The 15588-nt window shown below is 52.9% G+C and overlaps 1 protein-coding gene across 6 annotated transcripts in view; it reads right to left on the bottom strand.

Moving 5' to 3' along the window:
• Positions 1–129: 129 nt before the first annotated feature.
• HAS3 (hyaluronan synthase 3) overlaps positions 130–15588 on the bottom strand; it is a 206598-nt gene continuing 191139 nt past the window's right edge. For 5 of the 6 annotated variants that reach the window (XM_060398429.1, XM_060398431.1, XM_060398430.1 and 2 more), the window contains 3 exons: positions 7259–7894; positions 4293–4394; positions 130–3471 (listed from right to left, as the gene is read on the bottom strand). In XM_060398429.1, the coding sequence (XP_060254412.1) occupies positions 2548–3471; positions 4293–4394; positions 7259–7894 (1662 nt within the window). In that variant the 3' untranslated portion in view covers positions 130–2547. Of the gene's footprint in view, positions 3472–4292; positions 4395–7258; positions 7895–11057; positions 11183–15588 lie in introns of those variants that run through there. The other variant, XM_027978119.3, reaches the window with a different exon arrangement.

The following is a 15588-nucleotide window of genomic DNA, read 5'->3' as shown; positions in this document are numbered from 1 at the left end:
TTTGACAACTTACCTGCTTCTGAGTTCATTGGAATTACCTTGACAAAACTAGTTCTGCCTCAAATACCCATGTTGGAACTGAATTAAAGAGCTTTCATTAGTTCAGAGAGGGAAGGAGGAGTTCAGAGATACCAGCCTTAAGTGAGATACTTTATTTTGACAAATAAGTGCAGTATAAAAAATTTCACCAGAAAGTAAAAAAAAAAAAAAGTAAAAATAAATATGTTTACAAATTGTAGAAATAATACAAAAGAGGGTTAAAATTCTCATTGAGGAAAAACCAAAATGTGTCCAATTGTATAAAGGCTCTTCCCTTGCAAGAAACGGGAATAAAGCTGAAGACCCAGTTTGGTTTCGCTGCTGAAAAATGTACAAAATAACTTAGAAAAACCAGTCGAGGTCAAACGTTGTGAGCCCACTTACTTGTACCTGCCTGCTCGACCTGGGAAAAGTTGATAATCTCTTAAGTGCAAGGCAGAGCTGAGAGGAGGACTGCCTAGAGTTCTCCATCTGGGAGTCCATCCCACGTTAACCTTCAAGTAAAAGCTGAAGAAAAACAAGCCCTTAGTGAAGTCTGAGCTCTGCAGTTGGCTGACCGGATTTCCTCCATTGTAGTGCTCAAAATAGTTTACTTCTTGGCCAGCAAAAACACGGAAGAGCCCGGAACAACTGCCTTGAGCAAATGCCTGCTGCCTCTTCCTAGCCTTCTGGATTAGGCCTGATGTCAACCAACAGTCTTCTAGAAACTGGAGGCCTATGCGATGCAGCAGTGTTGGCGCACCTGGAAAACCCATGAGTTGGCGGGCAACGAAGGGAAGCACCAGGGTTTGCCAGTCTGGCTCAGAGTGCACCTAGTTCTTCTGTGGGCAGCACCTGGGCACACTAGAGGCTTGCCCCTCAACTACTCTCCACCTTGGTGCTGGTTCTGACAGGTCAGCAGGCCCTCTGGAGTGGACGTTTGGGGAGAGAGCACACTGGAGCAAGCAACCCTTAAGTCCAAGGCTTAGTCAGTATCCCAGGTTTTAAACCCAAGAGCTCAGAGCAGTCTTGTGCATTGCAAATCTGTAGAAAACGGCCTTCCCTCACACCCTCTCCAAAAAAGCAGAGGAAAATCAAACATCCTCAAGAGGCGTGAGAGAAGACAAGAACCTTAGAATTTAGATATCAGTTCCATCCCCTTGTTTGGTTTCTGGACAGGAGCAAGCAAGTGCAGTAGTGACTATCCACAACTTGGCTGTAAGAATTCCCTGGAGAAGCCACTGAGGAGAATGGACAGTCTCAACGATGACCAGCTTGGACTGAGGGCTCACGTAGGGAATGCTGAAAAGCTTTCCAGTAGAGGTGATTGTCAAGAACTATAGCCTGAATGTCATGTGTGCTGTCCAGCTGCCAAGGAACCTGTCCAGGCAGTTCCAGGCTGCAGCCAGTTTGGTCAGAGACTGCTAATAGCTTTCCCCCCATATGCTGATGGCAGGCTGGCCTACTGCAGAGGGGCCAATGAGAGCCCTAGGCTCTGTCTCACTCGCCACTTGAAAAACAACTCGGTGAGGAGGAGGGTGGGAGAGGTGACTTATCACTGTGAAGGGAAGCCAAGTGAGGAGGCTGGCTTAGACTCAGAGCTGAATTTGAGAGAGGAATTCAGGAGTATACAGCTTGTAATACCCAAGTCCTCACTTCCTTTCTCATCACGTTACGGTTTAATCTTCTTGGTAGATGACCAAAACATTTTACCTTCTCAGAAGAGCTCACAGACAAGCTAATCTAGATAGATGTTTGGGCAATTTCCAGGTAGAATACAGTCAGCTCCCAGCCTCCATGTAACCCATGGCTTTTAGCACCACCACCACCAAGGTTTGTTCCTCCTGGCCTGCTTTCCTTTTTAACACACACACACACACGCACACACTTAAAAACAGTACAGTGCTAACTCCCTGCTAGTCTGGCTCATCCTTGGGATGCTGAGATGCGGAATGAGGTACTTCACATAGGAAAGCACCATTCCCGGACCCTGTTTTCTGATGCCCAAAGATCAGGCTTCTGGGCCTTGTATTTCAGGCACAATCTTATTGCATTGATAACTAGATTGAGGTGGGGACATGTTACTAGCTGGCCCAGATCACTCAGAAGTACTCCCACCACCTCTGATTGTGTTCAGGTGGACTAAGAGAACCCCTTCCCATGGGCCCTTGTTGCTCACTCACCCGTGAGAAGTTGCCACTGAATGGAACTTACTGTTTGCTTTAGCACACTTCTGAGTTCCCTCTGGATCTCAGGGGAGGAAATGGAATCTTGCCCAGAGGCCACCTGTATGTGCGGAGGCAACAGACAAGCGGCCTGAAAATAGTGTGCCTCCTCTGCCTCTCCTCCGCTGCACTGGACTTGCCTCCTCGAAACAGAGCTGTCCCAGGCCATACAACAGTCACCATTCTTTGCACTTTGGACCATTAAGAAACTAAAACAGCACTCCCTCTCCCTCCCACCCTGTCTTTTCCATTCCCCTTCCCTCCCTTACCCATTGCACTCTTCCCGCTCTGCTTGGGGGCTGCATCACACCTCAGCAAAAGCTAAACTATACTGTTCTGGTTTCTTCCCACATCGCCGGGCGATGATGGCCAGGTACAGCATGAGGAGGGCCACCCAGTAGCAGCCGTACAGGATGGCCCCAGAGACCAGGAAGGCCAGCTCTGTCTCACTGAACAGATCCTGGCAGTAAGCTGTGTAGGCCAGCCCCCCAAGGAGGACTGCCACCCAGATGGACACAGGGATGAGGCCAATGAAGTTCACCACGATGGTTTTTCGGCCAGAGGTGCCCCAGCCAGACTTGTTGATGGTAGCAATGGCAAAGATCTTGGCCGGCAGGAGGCTGGACATATAGAGAAGGGAGTAGAGTGACATGAAGATCATCTCTGCGTTGCCCCGCAGGAAGCAGGCGTAGGTGGCCTTGATAATGCCCACTAGCTGCACTGTCAGCAGAAAGAGGAGAATGTTCCAGATGCGGCCCCGGTAGAAGAGCTGTATGACCGTGGCAATGAGGAAGAAGGGGAAGAAACCTGTGACCACTGACTCGTAGGTCATCCAGAGGTGGTGCTTGTGGAACCACAGAGAGTTGTAGAGCCACTCCCGGAAGTAAGACTTGCTCCAGCGAGTCTGCTGGTTGAGCCACCGTAGGTACTTGGTGGGGGTCTCCGTGAGGCATTTAGAACGAGCTGTATACTTAGTCCTGTAGCCGAGACTCAGGACTCGGTTGGTGAGGTGCCGGTCATCCCCAAAGCTGCACTTGCTGCCCAGAAACTTCTGGTGGTACCAGTCCTCCAGGAATTGCTGAAGGAGGCTGTTACGGTACATGCCCAAGGGCCCGCTGATGCACTGCACACAGCCAAAGTAGGACTGGCAAGCCCGCTCCACGTTGAAGGCCATCCAGTACCGCACACTGCTCAGGAAGGAGATCCATGAATCGTACTTGTTGAGTATCTGCAAGGGAACCAGAGATTCTGGGCCTCCTTGCCTGAGGATGAGAGCCCCAGGAGACAGACACCAGAGAACAGCAGGCCTCCCTACACTCTGAGATCCATAGCCCTTTGCTCTGGTTCCTGGCCACAAGTCCCAGCTCTCTCAGAGATGGGAAACCAGAGGCTGAGAGGAGGCAACCACACCCAGTCAACTCTTCTCAGCACCAGCCTAGCCTCTCCTCTATGTCATATGCACCGACTGTCCCAATGAAGTTGCTCTAGCAGCCAAAGCCACCTTCAGTCTCAGGAGGCAGCCTGTGGTGGTGGCTGAGAGAAGGGCTTGAGAAAGAAGCAAAGTAACACCCCAGCCCCCGATCCTGACCCTTTCTGCAGTTGGAAAGCTTCTTGGGAAGACATGGTATGTTGCCAGCAGTTCCCTTGGAAGAAGATCTGGCCCTTTATTCATACCATACCACACAGAGCTCTTCAGTGCAACGTCCCCAGCAGCAAGCGTTTTTCAGGGGGTCTAACTTTGGAGGTGCTTGCTGCACCACTGGCCAAAAAGGAAGCACCCTCTAGGATGGATGACTTCAGAACACTGTGGCCCTTCCAGCAGTACAGGCTCTCTACATACCAGTCAAGTAATTTTCTGCCCCCCTGCCCCTGGTGGAAATAGGCAGGAAAGTGGGTGGGTAGCAGATGAGCCCTTCGGTACCAATGAAACTGTCAAAGAGGAAACCCCCCTCCAAAACAAAATGCCCACTTCCCTAGTATATCCAATTAGATGAAGAAGCAGAAAGAATCCAGACCCTCCAGCCCCAGGAATCCTTGGCTACTTCTTACTTGGACATCTCCCCCGACTCCTCCTACTTGAGGGTCCTCTTCCAGGACTCGAAGCATCTCAATGGTGCAGGCTGGATCCAGCACAGTGTCAGAGTCACACACCTGCAGAAGGAAGGCGCTGTCTGTCCATTCTGACACAGATACATCCATCCACCCCACCCTGGTGGCTCACTGCCCGAGGGACATAACCCCTTCACCAGACACACTTCAAACCACTAACAAAGAGATCTATGCCAAACAGAAGGGGTGAGATGAATTACCGAGGGAAGTAAGAAACAGGAGAGTTTAGGTACTGACTTGATAGCTGCTTGGCTGAGAGAGGAACCCAGGGGACTTTCAGTGGTGGGCCCAGAAAGGGAGAAGTGTCTAGTACTGGACAGATCTTTAGCCCTGATTGAGCCAGGCTCCTCAGAAGTGGTCTTAATATATTTCTCTAGGGTCCTTGGGAAGAAAGGAAAATGTCACTGAAATCAGACTGACAGGCACTGTGGCTCAAGCAAGGCCAGCAGGCATTGCTCAGAAGGCTGAGAAATGGCTCCTGCCAGAGGCTACCACCAAAGCTTGCTCACGGGATCATCACGAACGGCGCTGCCCTGTTTCAGTCTCTTAGACAGCCAGCCCAAGTGGACGGTGTATCTAGCCCAGTCATAGCCCCACCAGTGTGACTGCCAGGCCATTTGTGCCCTGTTGGCCAGGTCTCCCAGACGAGGGTCCAGCAGAGCCAAGGGCTGTTCTCACCTAGATTCTAGCTCTGGATGGGCCTAGAAGCTGGTAGCAGCTCCTCCACTCAGAATCTGGATCAAATCCTGCCCACCCACCCTCCCCTCCAATGGGAGACTCCTGGTTTGATTCTGTTAGGTGACCGATTATTGTTAATAGTTGAACCTGTACTACAAACACTTTCCCTATTGCCTGACTCCTTGTTTACATTTTAGAAAATGATTGAGATGGTGTGAAAATCCCAAATAGCTAATGGGTAGGGGAACCGTCTTCCTGACCCCTGACAGAGCAAGAAACAGTATCCACAGATGAGCCCAGAGTCTACAAAAGCCTAGAATTCTAACTAAAGTTGCTGAGAGAGCCCACTTGCCTGCAGGAAGGGGGCTGCACTCCAACCCTCTGCTTTCTCTCTCCATACTGGAAGATTCAATGACTGCAGACAAGCAGCGGAGGGAGGGCTGAGGGGAACCAGGTAGAGTCATCGCAGCCACTCTGACCTGCCTCCCCACTGACATCCTTACAGTACTGGCCCAGACTGGGAAGGTCGCAGGAGCCTCAGGCCACACTCCCAGAACCTCCTCAGCTTACAGGCCAAGCTTCCCAGCGCTGCTGGTCACACAACTATTCCAGCCCTGACTCTCATTCCTCACACTGCGGCACTTCCTTCACCCCAGGGAGGTCTTTCCAACTGAGCAAGGTTAGGAAAGGCTAGCGCTCTCGGCTGCCTGGGCTTGCCCACTGGCTGAAGCAGGGTTATCTCCTGAAGGGGGAAAGACAACTTAAGCGGGCTCATGAAGACAGACTGAAATCCAGAGTGTTCACTGACAGGCAGGCCCACGGCTGCCCCAGGCAGTGAACCCATGTGCCGACCCACCAGAACACACTGGAAGGAATAGGTGTGGGAGTGCAGGGTTGAGGGGATCCTGTGCTTCGAGGGAATAGACAGCAGTCACTATGGCTTGAGCCTGTGCCAGGGCTCAAGGGCTTTTTCTAAGTCGTCTGAGTCCACAGGCAAGTCTCAAAGGCCCCTTGACCCTAGACAGACTGCAGAATCAAGACCTGTCTCACAGCCCTCCCTCTCTGGCACTGAGGAGGCCCTTGGGCCTAGGAAGGCAGGAAGAGGCAGGTGTACCAACTCTTATGTGAGGGTGCAACTTTCCAAACAGCCAAGACAAAAAAATATGCAGCAAGCTAATTTTAGGTGGGTACCGTATAGAAAATTTAAATATTGGAGTACACAACATGCTGTCAGCAAGACTGTGCTGGTACGTAGCTGGGCGACCACAGCAGCTGCTATTCATTCAAGCGATGGGCATATGTGGAGAAGGGCAGGAACAGAGAAGGGGGAACAGATGCTGGACCACAAATCTGGGTCCTGGGTGTCAGTTTCTACTTGGTACTGAGATGCATAATCTTTGATCAGTTTTCTCTAGGTTTTGTTATATGAAAACTGGAGCCGTGTTACCTTGTCAACATAATAAAATTTCCAAGGAGGTGTCAATGCCTGCTTCAGCTGGAAGCGAGGCAGGGTCTGTTGGGGTCCTGGCCCTGCCAAGATGGCTGCAGCACTGAGCTGGGGGGTGATTCACACTTGTGTCCCTCCGCCTCACAGACAAGAACTTGACACCAGAAAGAGTGAGACTTCATCAACCCATAACTAAAACTGTCTGAGTGCTTTGGAGCATGATTCTTTTTGGCTCTTCCCCACACTTTATGACGAGGCTCATCCCCATGCTGCCAATGGTGAGGCAGTATTGCACAAGGACAAACGACCTGGGCTCAACTCCTGGCTCTGCTCACTACTGCTGTGTGACATTAGGCAAGTTAGGCAACTGCACTTCAGGCTCAGTTTCTGTAAGCAGAAATAAGCATGGTACCTATCCCCTAGGAATATTATGAAGATTAAAAGAACTAAAACACATGAAGTACCTATAACAGTGTCTGGTATAAAGTAAATGCTGTACACTTGTTTGCCACTCTGGGGATACCAATCCACAGACCTGCCCAGAGTCCAGAGACCTGCCCAGATTCACATAGCTAAGTACCCACAGATCCAAGATTCCCGCCTAGGTCTTCTTGACCCCAGGACAGCTGTTGAAAATTACTGTGTTTACTGCCTTCTGAAGTGTAGGGGAGGAAAGTACACGACACAAGGCACCTAGACTGGACCTAAAATTCCCCAGGAGATATACCTGGCTGGCTGGACACATCCACACATCCACACACACCTAGGGAGGCACCCTCACCTGGATGTAATCCACTGAATCACCAAGGGCCTTGAAGGCCGTGTACATGACCTCTCGCTTGCCTCCCCACTTCTGCATGATGCATGAGAAGGTGCTGGCCCGCACCACGTCCCGAACGCGGTCCATGCCCTCCTGCAGGCTGGCCTCCGTCTCACCCTCACCCGCCTCATGGAAGTTGCTGCGCCACACGAAGAAGCCAGCTTGCTCGGTGCCACCGAGCACCTCATGGAAGATGTCCAGCATGTAGGCATCCTCCTGGCGATTGCCGTCCACCACCAGGACCACTTTGAGGTCGGGGAAGGCGATGCGCTGGGCTGAGCGCAGGCACTTGCGCAGGTAGTCAGGGTCCTCCTGGTACGCAGCGATGCAGAGCGCCACCGAGCGCTGCAGTGGGGAGGGCAGCTTCAGGGTCCGGCCTGCCCGTCGCATGCGCCGGTGCTCCAGGAAGGCAAACAGGCTCTGGATGAGCAGGTGCAGGCCCAGGATGGCACCGTACAGCCCAAAGGACAGGTAGTGTTTTTCTGTGTGGATGAACTGGTAGCCTGTCACATAAGCTGCCAGGATCCCACCCAGCACTGCCAAGGCAAACAGACTGGTGCCCACCACGCGCAGGGCTGTTGTCAGCTGCACCGGCATCTGGTGGGAGAAGGTGGGAGAAGTGGGTCAGCGGGAGGCAGCTTCTCTGGTCAATGGCCATGGGGGCATGGTCTCTGGACCTGGCCTTGAACTGGGGAAATGATCCACTAATAACAACCATCACCATTTATTGAGCATGACTAAGACTGGAGACTCGAAAGCCAGACCAGTAGTAGTAGTAGCAGAGGACAGGCCCCTCTGTCCGTGGGATTCTCCAGGCAAGAATCCTCAGCTCCGCCACTTACTGGGTGCCTATTCTACCCCTTTGTTTTTTCATCTGTAAAATGTGTGTTGCAGCACTAACCTCCTAACATCTTTGAGGATTAAATGGGTTATATACATAAAGCACTCAAAGCAGCATTTATTATCATTAGCTAAACCCAAGCCAGAGAGATCTGAGAGAGACCTAGTTGGTGGTAGAACTGGGATCTACCTGACCCAAAGCTCTCACAGATAAGCTTCAGTAGGGGTGAGCCTGAGGCCAGAGGAAGCTCTGAGCATCTGAGAAGCCAAGAAGAGGGAGGAAGTGGAGGGGCCAGGGTAGGTAGGCAGCCTTTATGCCCTATACCCACCAGGGGGTCACACCATGAAGAAAGTGGGGAAGGGAAAGATGAGAAAGAGCAGGAAAAATAGAGACGTGCCTGAGGGAAGAAAGGAGGAAGCAGCTTCCCTTTCTCAAAACAACTAAATCTATAAGAGAAAGTTTACCAATGTCCTCTGCTTTCTCACCTTTTTCTCTTTGACTTGAGAGGCAGCAAAGAAAGGGAAAGTAACCAGGAAAAGCAGACAAGGGAAAGAAAAGGAAATGAGAGCTGGGGTGTGGACAGCCCTCCTGGAAGCCCAGCACTGGGGCACCAGGGGGAACTGCAGCTGCCACTGCAGCAGCCCAGCAGCCCGGGACGGGCGCCTGCCAGGAAGCCCCATCCACTTGGTCCTAGTGCCGCATGGAATCTCTGTCCACGTACCCCTGCCCCACTACTACATGAAATGCTGGCAGGTTTTGTTAGGAAAACTCGGGACTTCCAGCATCTGCCCATCTGAAAAGAGCTGTGTTTCAGTGAGCCGAGTCTAGCACTTGGTACTTGAAGTCTTGTGCTGGAGACACAGCCCTACTACCGCCCTGGCTGCCTGATCTTGCCCAAATTCTCTGGGACTTAGCAACTCCCCGGGGAGGGATTCCAATGGTTTCTTGTTCCATAGGTCCCAGGTAAACCATTATACTGGTTAGTAGCCCTGAAGGACTGAGTGGGGGAGGGGAGGGGTTGGGGGAAGGCTGATTAGGACAGCTCCCTGACGGCTACTCTGAGGCCCTCTCCCCATCTCCTCTCCTTGCCACCCGCCTGATCTGGAGAATTCTGTTACCACCACCGCCCATCCTTTACAGACAAAGGGGTCTCACTTCCAAGCTTGCTCCAAGTCTAGGTCTCACTCAAACTGACTCCTGACTGCCACCTCAACACAAACATACTTTCTTGCTAGGGAGCTGGTTCCCCTGCCACCTCTCACACAGGAGGGGCAAGGAACACGTAGTCGGTGCCTAAATCAACCGGAGACTCAGGCCTCAGCAGCATTCCAGCAGCTTCGGTCCGGAAAGTGCTGTTGGCAGCCTTAACTCTCCGGGAAGCTCGGCCTCCGGGCGCTCTGCCCCGCTGTCCCGGGGAGCCTGCCTGGTGCTTCCTCTGCAGGATTCCCAGCCGTCCTTGTCGCCCCCGCCCCACACCCCCCGGGGGAGCCTCGCACGCGCTAGCAGTGCACGGGTCCCTAGGCCCTGCATCCACCACCCAGGAGCGCCCCCACCCCCCTCTAGAGCTTATATGCCACGGGGGCGCTGCGGGCACTGCTGCCTGCCTGCGCGCTGGTAAAGAGCAGGGGGCGCCGAGGCCAACCCAGCAACCTGCCCGGCGCTGGCGCCCCGCCTCGGTGCAGTGCCAGAGGCGGTGCCCACCAGGTTAACGCAGCCCGGAAGGCACTGGCCATGCTTCTCACCCCCGCCAGACCCTGGCTTTCCAACGAAGACGGTGCCGGCCACACCCACGTGCCCGTTTCCCACGACCCAGCCGGGAAGAAACCAATCAGTCGGACCAGGCCCCACTCACCGCCTGGGGGGAGGGGGGACGGGCGCTACCTTGGCAAAGTGTGCCTGCAGACAAAGGCGGCATCCTCAGTGTCGCCGGCCCCCTCCTTTCCTGGGCAGGACCCCTCCTTCCCTGCTCAGGAACTAAAGGCTTTATCCTGGCACCCCTATACCACAGAGGCCCCAAGAAGGTCCCGCAGCCAGGTACCTCATGTGCAATCAGGATCTGGTGCCAGCTCCGCCTCAAGTGGCCCTGCCGAGACAGGGGACCGTGTCACCCCTCAAGCCGGCGAGAGGAGCCTCTTGTCCCCCTCCACCCCCTTTGCTCAGAGGAGAACCAGGAGAGCTCGGCCCCTGTAGGTTAATACGCACACGGCTTGAAGGGCAAGAGACTGGGGACGCTCCCTAAGCCCTCCCCCTACCCCGAGAGACGTGGGAAAGAGAAAACCTCCAGCCAAAGACGAACGCCGCCAATCTACTCCCGACACTATGCGGGGCTGCCCAGTCTGTAGCCTCTCCAGCTGACAGGTGTGCCCTGCTGCGGGGCCCATACGCGGCGGGACGGAAACTTGTGCGCGGGGCAGGGGCTCTTTCCTTTACGCCCGGCCGCCCTCCCAGCCTCTCCGAGCCCGCAAGGGAAGGGGAGCCCAGGCCGCAGGTACTTGCGGCCACGGCCGGGAGTAACCGGGGCACCGAGCATCTTGGTGCCTGGACAGGTGCGAACACCCGGGCGGGCCTGGGGCAGCGAGACTCCAGCCAGCCTGGTGCCCCTCACCGTCGTCCACCTCCTAATCCATTCACAAAACAGGAGCCGCAAGGGAGGAAGGGAGGAGAGGCTGGAGAAGGAGAGGATGAAGAAAGGGAGGAGGGGTCAGTGGGGAGAGGGCTACTGGAACCGCCGCCGGGAAGCCTGGAGATGCCGCAGCCCTCAGCCCGCCTCGCGGCGCTGCACGCAGCACCCACACGGCTGGGGGAGCCGGCGGGGTCCGCAGGGCTCAGCAAGCGCCACCCTGGAGCCCGGCGCGCCCGGGTCCCTCGGGCAGCCCGCCCTTCTAAGAGGGCTGGCCGGCTGGCCAGGCCCGCGCTCACCGTGCCGCCGGCTGCCCGCGCTCCTGTGCTCAGCAGGCCCGCGGCGGCTCCATGCCCCTCCTCCCGCTCCTCGCCGCCGCGCCTCGCTCCACGGTGCGCCGCTGCTACCGCGCGCTCCGACTGACGAGCGCTGGCCCCGCCGAGCAGCCTTTAAGTACCCAGCGCGCCCCCGCCGGGAGAAGCGCCCTCCTCCGGCCCTGGGGCCGGGAAAGTTGGGAAGAGTGGGAGGGCTCCCCTGAGGGCTGCGAGGGAGCATCCCCTTCCTGGCTCGGCCGGGGGAAGCCCCACGCGGCCGGCGCGCGGTGGGACGCAGGGTCCCGAGTGGACGCGCCTCCTCCTGTTCGGAAAGACTCGCAGTCTCCGCACACTCCGAAACTGGGTTTCCCAACCGAAGCCAAAAGCCGAGTTCCTCCGCGCTCGGCCCGGGCCCAACTGCCCAGGGAAGAGGTGGTCATTGTCCAAGCTCAACCTGGAAACTGAAGCGCAGTTAACTTCAGTATAACCCATAGGGGCTTCCAAAATTGTGACTCTCACTTGCCCTTTGCCCGGCGCCCCGTCTTCTAAGCCTCGAACCCTACTCACCCTGCAAAGCGAGCAAGCAGGTAGAAATCCCTCGACTGCTGCACGGGAAGGAGCTGCGCTTTGTGTAGAACACCCCCTAAAGCCAAAACAGCAGAACCTTCCTGCTGGGGGTAAAAAAGGCTCAGAAGACAATACTCGTTAAATTAAAAAAAAAAAAAAAAAAAACTGGTCAAAGAGGGTGTTAACAATTGTGACAAGCTCTGAATTCCGCAATTCCGCAGTGGGGCGCAGATGACTTTAAGGCTTTCAAGAGCTGCAACGGTTTTGCAAGAACCTTAAAAGTTCCCTGTGTCCTAGAGCAAAACCCAGTTCCTCCTCCCCTTTTTTACACCTTTACCTCCGACACCCATGACTTCGTAAATTCCCAACTGACCTTATCACCAGAGGTTTCCAAGTTCCCCAAAGCTGACGCTAGACCTGGTGAGGTGAGGTGGGGTGGGGTAGAGTTGGGCAGAGATGCAGAGTTCTTAGCATTCAAGGAAGGAAGTTTACAGTCAGCTGAACACAATGGTTTCTAAATCTTGGAAAATCTTGGATGTATTATAATTGAAGATTAGTAAAAAAATGAATTTACATATCTCCTGGATACCCCTGGGTCAATTGCTATGAACATTTATAGGAATGTGAGTTGCAGTTTGCAAGTTGCTCCTCTCAGAAGTCTGAGGGGCTCACCATGACTAACACTGGGCCACAGAGCTCACCCCTCAGTCCCCCAGGTAAACAGACCCTTGACACATCTCCACCCACTCCCATCTTGCAGTATACAAACCAAATCATTTTGGACTCTTGCTTGAGAAAATCATCACTAATATGCTACATAGTTTAAACATTCCTTTTTTGTGTGCTTTTTATAACAAATGTTCAGGGACTTCCCTAATGGTCCAGTGGTTAAGAATCTGGCTGCCAATGTAGGGGACACAGGTTTGATCCCTGATCCGGGAAGATCCCACAAGGGGATCTTCCAAGGAGCAACTAAGCCTATGCACCACAGCTACTGAAGCTTAAGTGGAGAGAGAAGACCTTGGTTAAGCCCTTGGAGTAAGTTCTGTCACTAGCCATGTGGCACTAACCTCAGTGTCTTCATCCCAGAGATGGGACTGATTATCTACTTGACAGGACTGTCATAAAGATTGAAAAGACCGGCTGAGAGTAAGTGCTCAGTAAAGGTTAACTCCAGGCAACTTCAACCAGAGAATGGCATCTGCTTGCCAATACTCTGGATTCTACATACCTATCCCTCCAGGGTGTGATACTTGGTGGCAGGAAGTTCAGTATTCATGAAAAATGCCTTATCTCAATTGCATTACAGACTCCCTGAGCTCTAACTACTGTCTCTACACCCAGAGGTGTGCCCTCTATAGGCAGAGTGTAAGCCTCTGCATTACAGAGCCTGGAGCTGCTAGACTGGAAGAGCTATCTAATTCTACCTCCCACTGCAACCTACAATTTTTTAGAACAGGGGAAACAAGCAGAGGCTGGGCAGCAACAAAAAATGAGTGATCAGTTTGGTGGGAAGTGAATGCCCCATTTAAAGGGGATGTCCCTTTGAGAGCAACGGCCCAGGTGCTCTATTGTTAGAAGAAACCAGAAATTCAGATTCTTATGTGAAGTCTTCTCCTATTGAAGTGTTAGCTACTAATTCAAACGTTAAAAAACACTCCACAGGTCAGGGCAAACGTGTCTGAGTCAGATCCAGCCAACTGGCTGCTTGCAAGTGACCTGACGATTAAGGAACAGATCAGCCAGTTTGGAAAGATCCCTTCTGCCCTCAGCAACACAGCAGCATGACTTCTCCGGGTGCAAGTTTCCTGGGTCTGCTCTGGGATCATCTCATGCCTAGTTAATTTCCAAGACTCCAAATTTGTCCCACAGGCTTAGTGCCTAACTCACTCAGCTGGTTCCACGGAGGTTTATAGGTGTGAGCTGGTATAGCACCACCTCACTAGTCAATTAAAACCTCCGAAATAAACAGCAGGCCCAGGGCACCATTATGAGAACAGTAAACACTTTGCCCATATCCACTGGCTTGGCCCCCTAAATGGCTTCCCCTGGGGAAATTCTCTTTTTTGGTCTTCAGGGCCAGGCGACCTAGTGTGATCAGGCAGTTAGGAGAGCTTTACCCTTGTGGCCAGGCAGAATTTGCCTGTAATTAACATCCACTTTGCTGGGCCCTATTTGTATTAGTCTGACTCTTCAGGGGGAGGTGGGTTGGGGAATATTTAAGGGGCTAATACAACAAAGCTCACATTTATCTCTGCTTACCACTGGGGATTTAGAAATAGGAATAATTCCATACCCAATTACTTAAAAACATGATTTCAGAGGGTGCTGAACTGGCTATTACCCAGGTTCCAGAGGGTAAGCCTCCTACTCAGTTCTGCGGCAAAAGGTTCACGGCGTATTTCAACATTCATGTATGACCTGCTATGAGCCAAGGAGGATGCTTTGACACTGCAAAGTCTCAGGCTGGTCTCTGCTGTCTAAATGGTTATCCATTTTGAAGACAAATACACTTGAAAACTTAAGTTACCATAGAAGAAAGTTTATAATTAAATGTTGCTGAGAGACTCCAGTTAGAAGAATTTGAAGTTTTTTCAGGAAAGAGATCTCTGAGTGGGTATGGGCTGGGCAGAGTTTCACGAAAAGCAGCAGGAGCATTCTAGACAGAAGGCATCATTTACACTTAAGAGTATATAGAGGAGGAACTTCCCTGGTGGTTAAGAATCCATTGGCCTTCCAAAGCAGGGGACATGGGTTCCATCCCTGGCTGGGGAACGAGGATACCATATCTGTGCTAAGTCACTCAGTCGTGTCTGACTCTTTGTGATCCCATGGACTGTAGCCTGCCAGATTCCTCTGTCCGTGGGGATTCTCCAGGAAAGAATACTGGAGTGGGTTGCCATGCCCTCCTCCAGGGGATCTTCCCAACCCAGGGATCGAACCCACGTCTCCCATATTGCAGGTGGATTCTTTACTGTCTGAGCCACCAGGGAAGCCCAGGATCCCATGTGGTGGTACAAGGCAACTAAACCCTCATGGCAGCACAGCTACCGAGCCTGTGCATAGCAACTAGAGAAGCCAGTGAGCCACAAAGAAGATCTGGCATGCCACAAACTAATACCTGATGCAGCCAGACAAACATTCTAAAAGAGAGCAGGTAGAGGAATGCGTTCAGAGAAGGCAGTGGCAACCCACTCCAGTATTCTTGCCTGGAAAATCCCATGGACGGAGGAGCCTGGTAGGCTGCAGTCCATGGGGTCGCACAGAGTCAGACACGACTGAAGCGACTTAGCAGCAGCAGCAGAGGAACGCGTGAGCTATGTTCGAAGTCCAGCAAAGACCAGTCAGGATGAAACAAGAAATTTACACTGAAGAACCTGCATCGCTGCCTGCCATGTAGAAAGTGCCTGATACAGTCTACCTGCAGAGGAGGGAGCTGGGGATGGATTCCAGAGGGCCTTGGGTGACAGAATGGTCTGGGTTTTATCCAGTAGGTAGCAGAGACCTACTGAAGATGTCAGAGCAAAGCAGTAAGAGGTTATGTCTTGTTTGGTACTTTGGGGCAAAGACTAGGAGTTGGGTAGGAGACCTGTTAGGAGGCAGAAGGGATCCTCCCAACTCAGGAATCTAAACAGTCTCTCAAGTCTCCAGCACTGGCAGGTGGGTTCTTTACCTCTAGCGATACCTGGGAAGCCCTATGAGGCAGATACATCACAACAAAGGGGTGAGAAAGGGCTGTTGTGTGAATTGTTGGTGCTGCCTCCAGGAAGTGGAGGTGAGGGCTGGCAGTGTCAACTACCAGGCACAAGTGAGACTACAGGAGGTGGAGTAACCAAGGGAAAGAGACTTCTAGAGTCTGGAGGGCTGAAGAGGCCATTCTCAAAGCTCTGGAGGGTCTGAGGTAACTGAATCTGACACTACTACAAACAAATATCTCACCTTTCAACTA

The sequence above is a fragment of the Ovis aries genome, chromosome 14 (assembly GCF_016772045.2).
Source record: "Ovis aries strain OAR_USU_Benz2616 breed Rambouillet chromosome 14, ARS-UI_Ramb_v3.0, whole genome shotgun sequence".
Lineage (NCBI taxonomy): Eukaryota > Metazoa > Chordata > Mammalia > Artiodactyla > Bovidae > Ovis > Ovis aries.
This window is presented reverse-complemented; position numbering and strand designations above follow the sequence as displayed.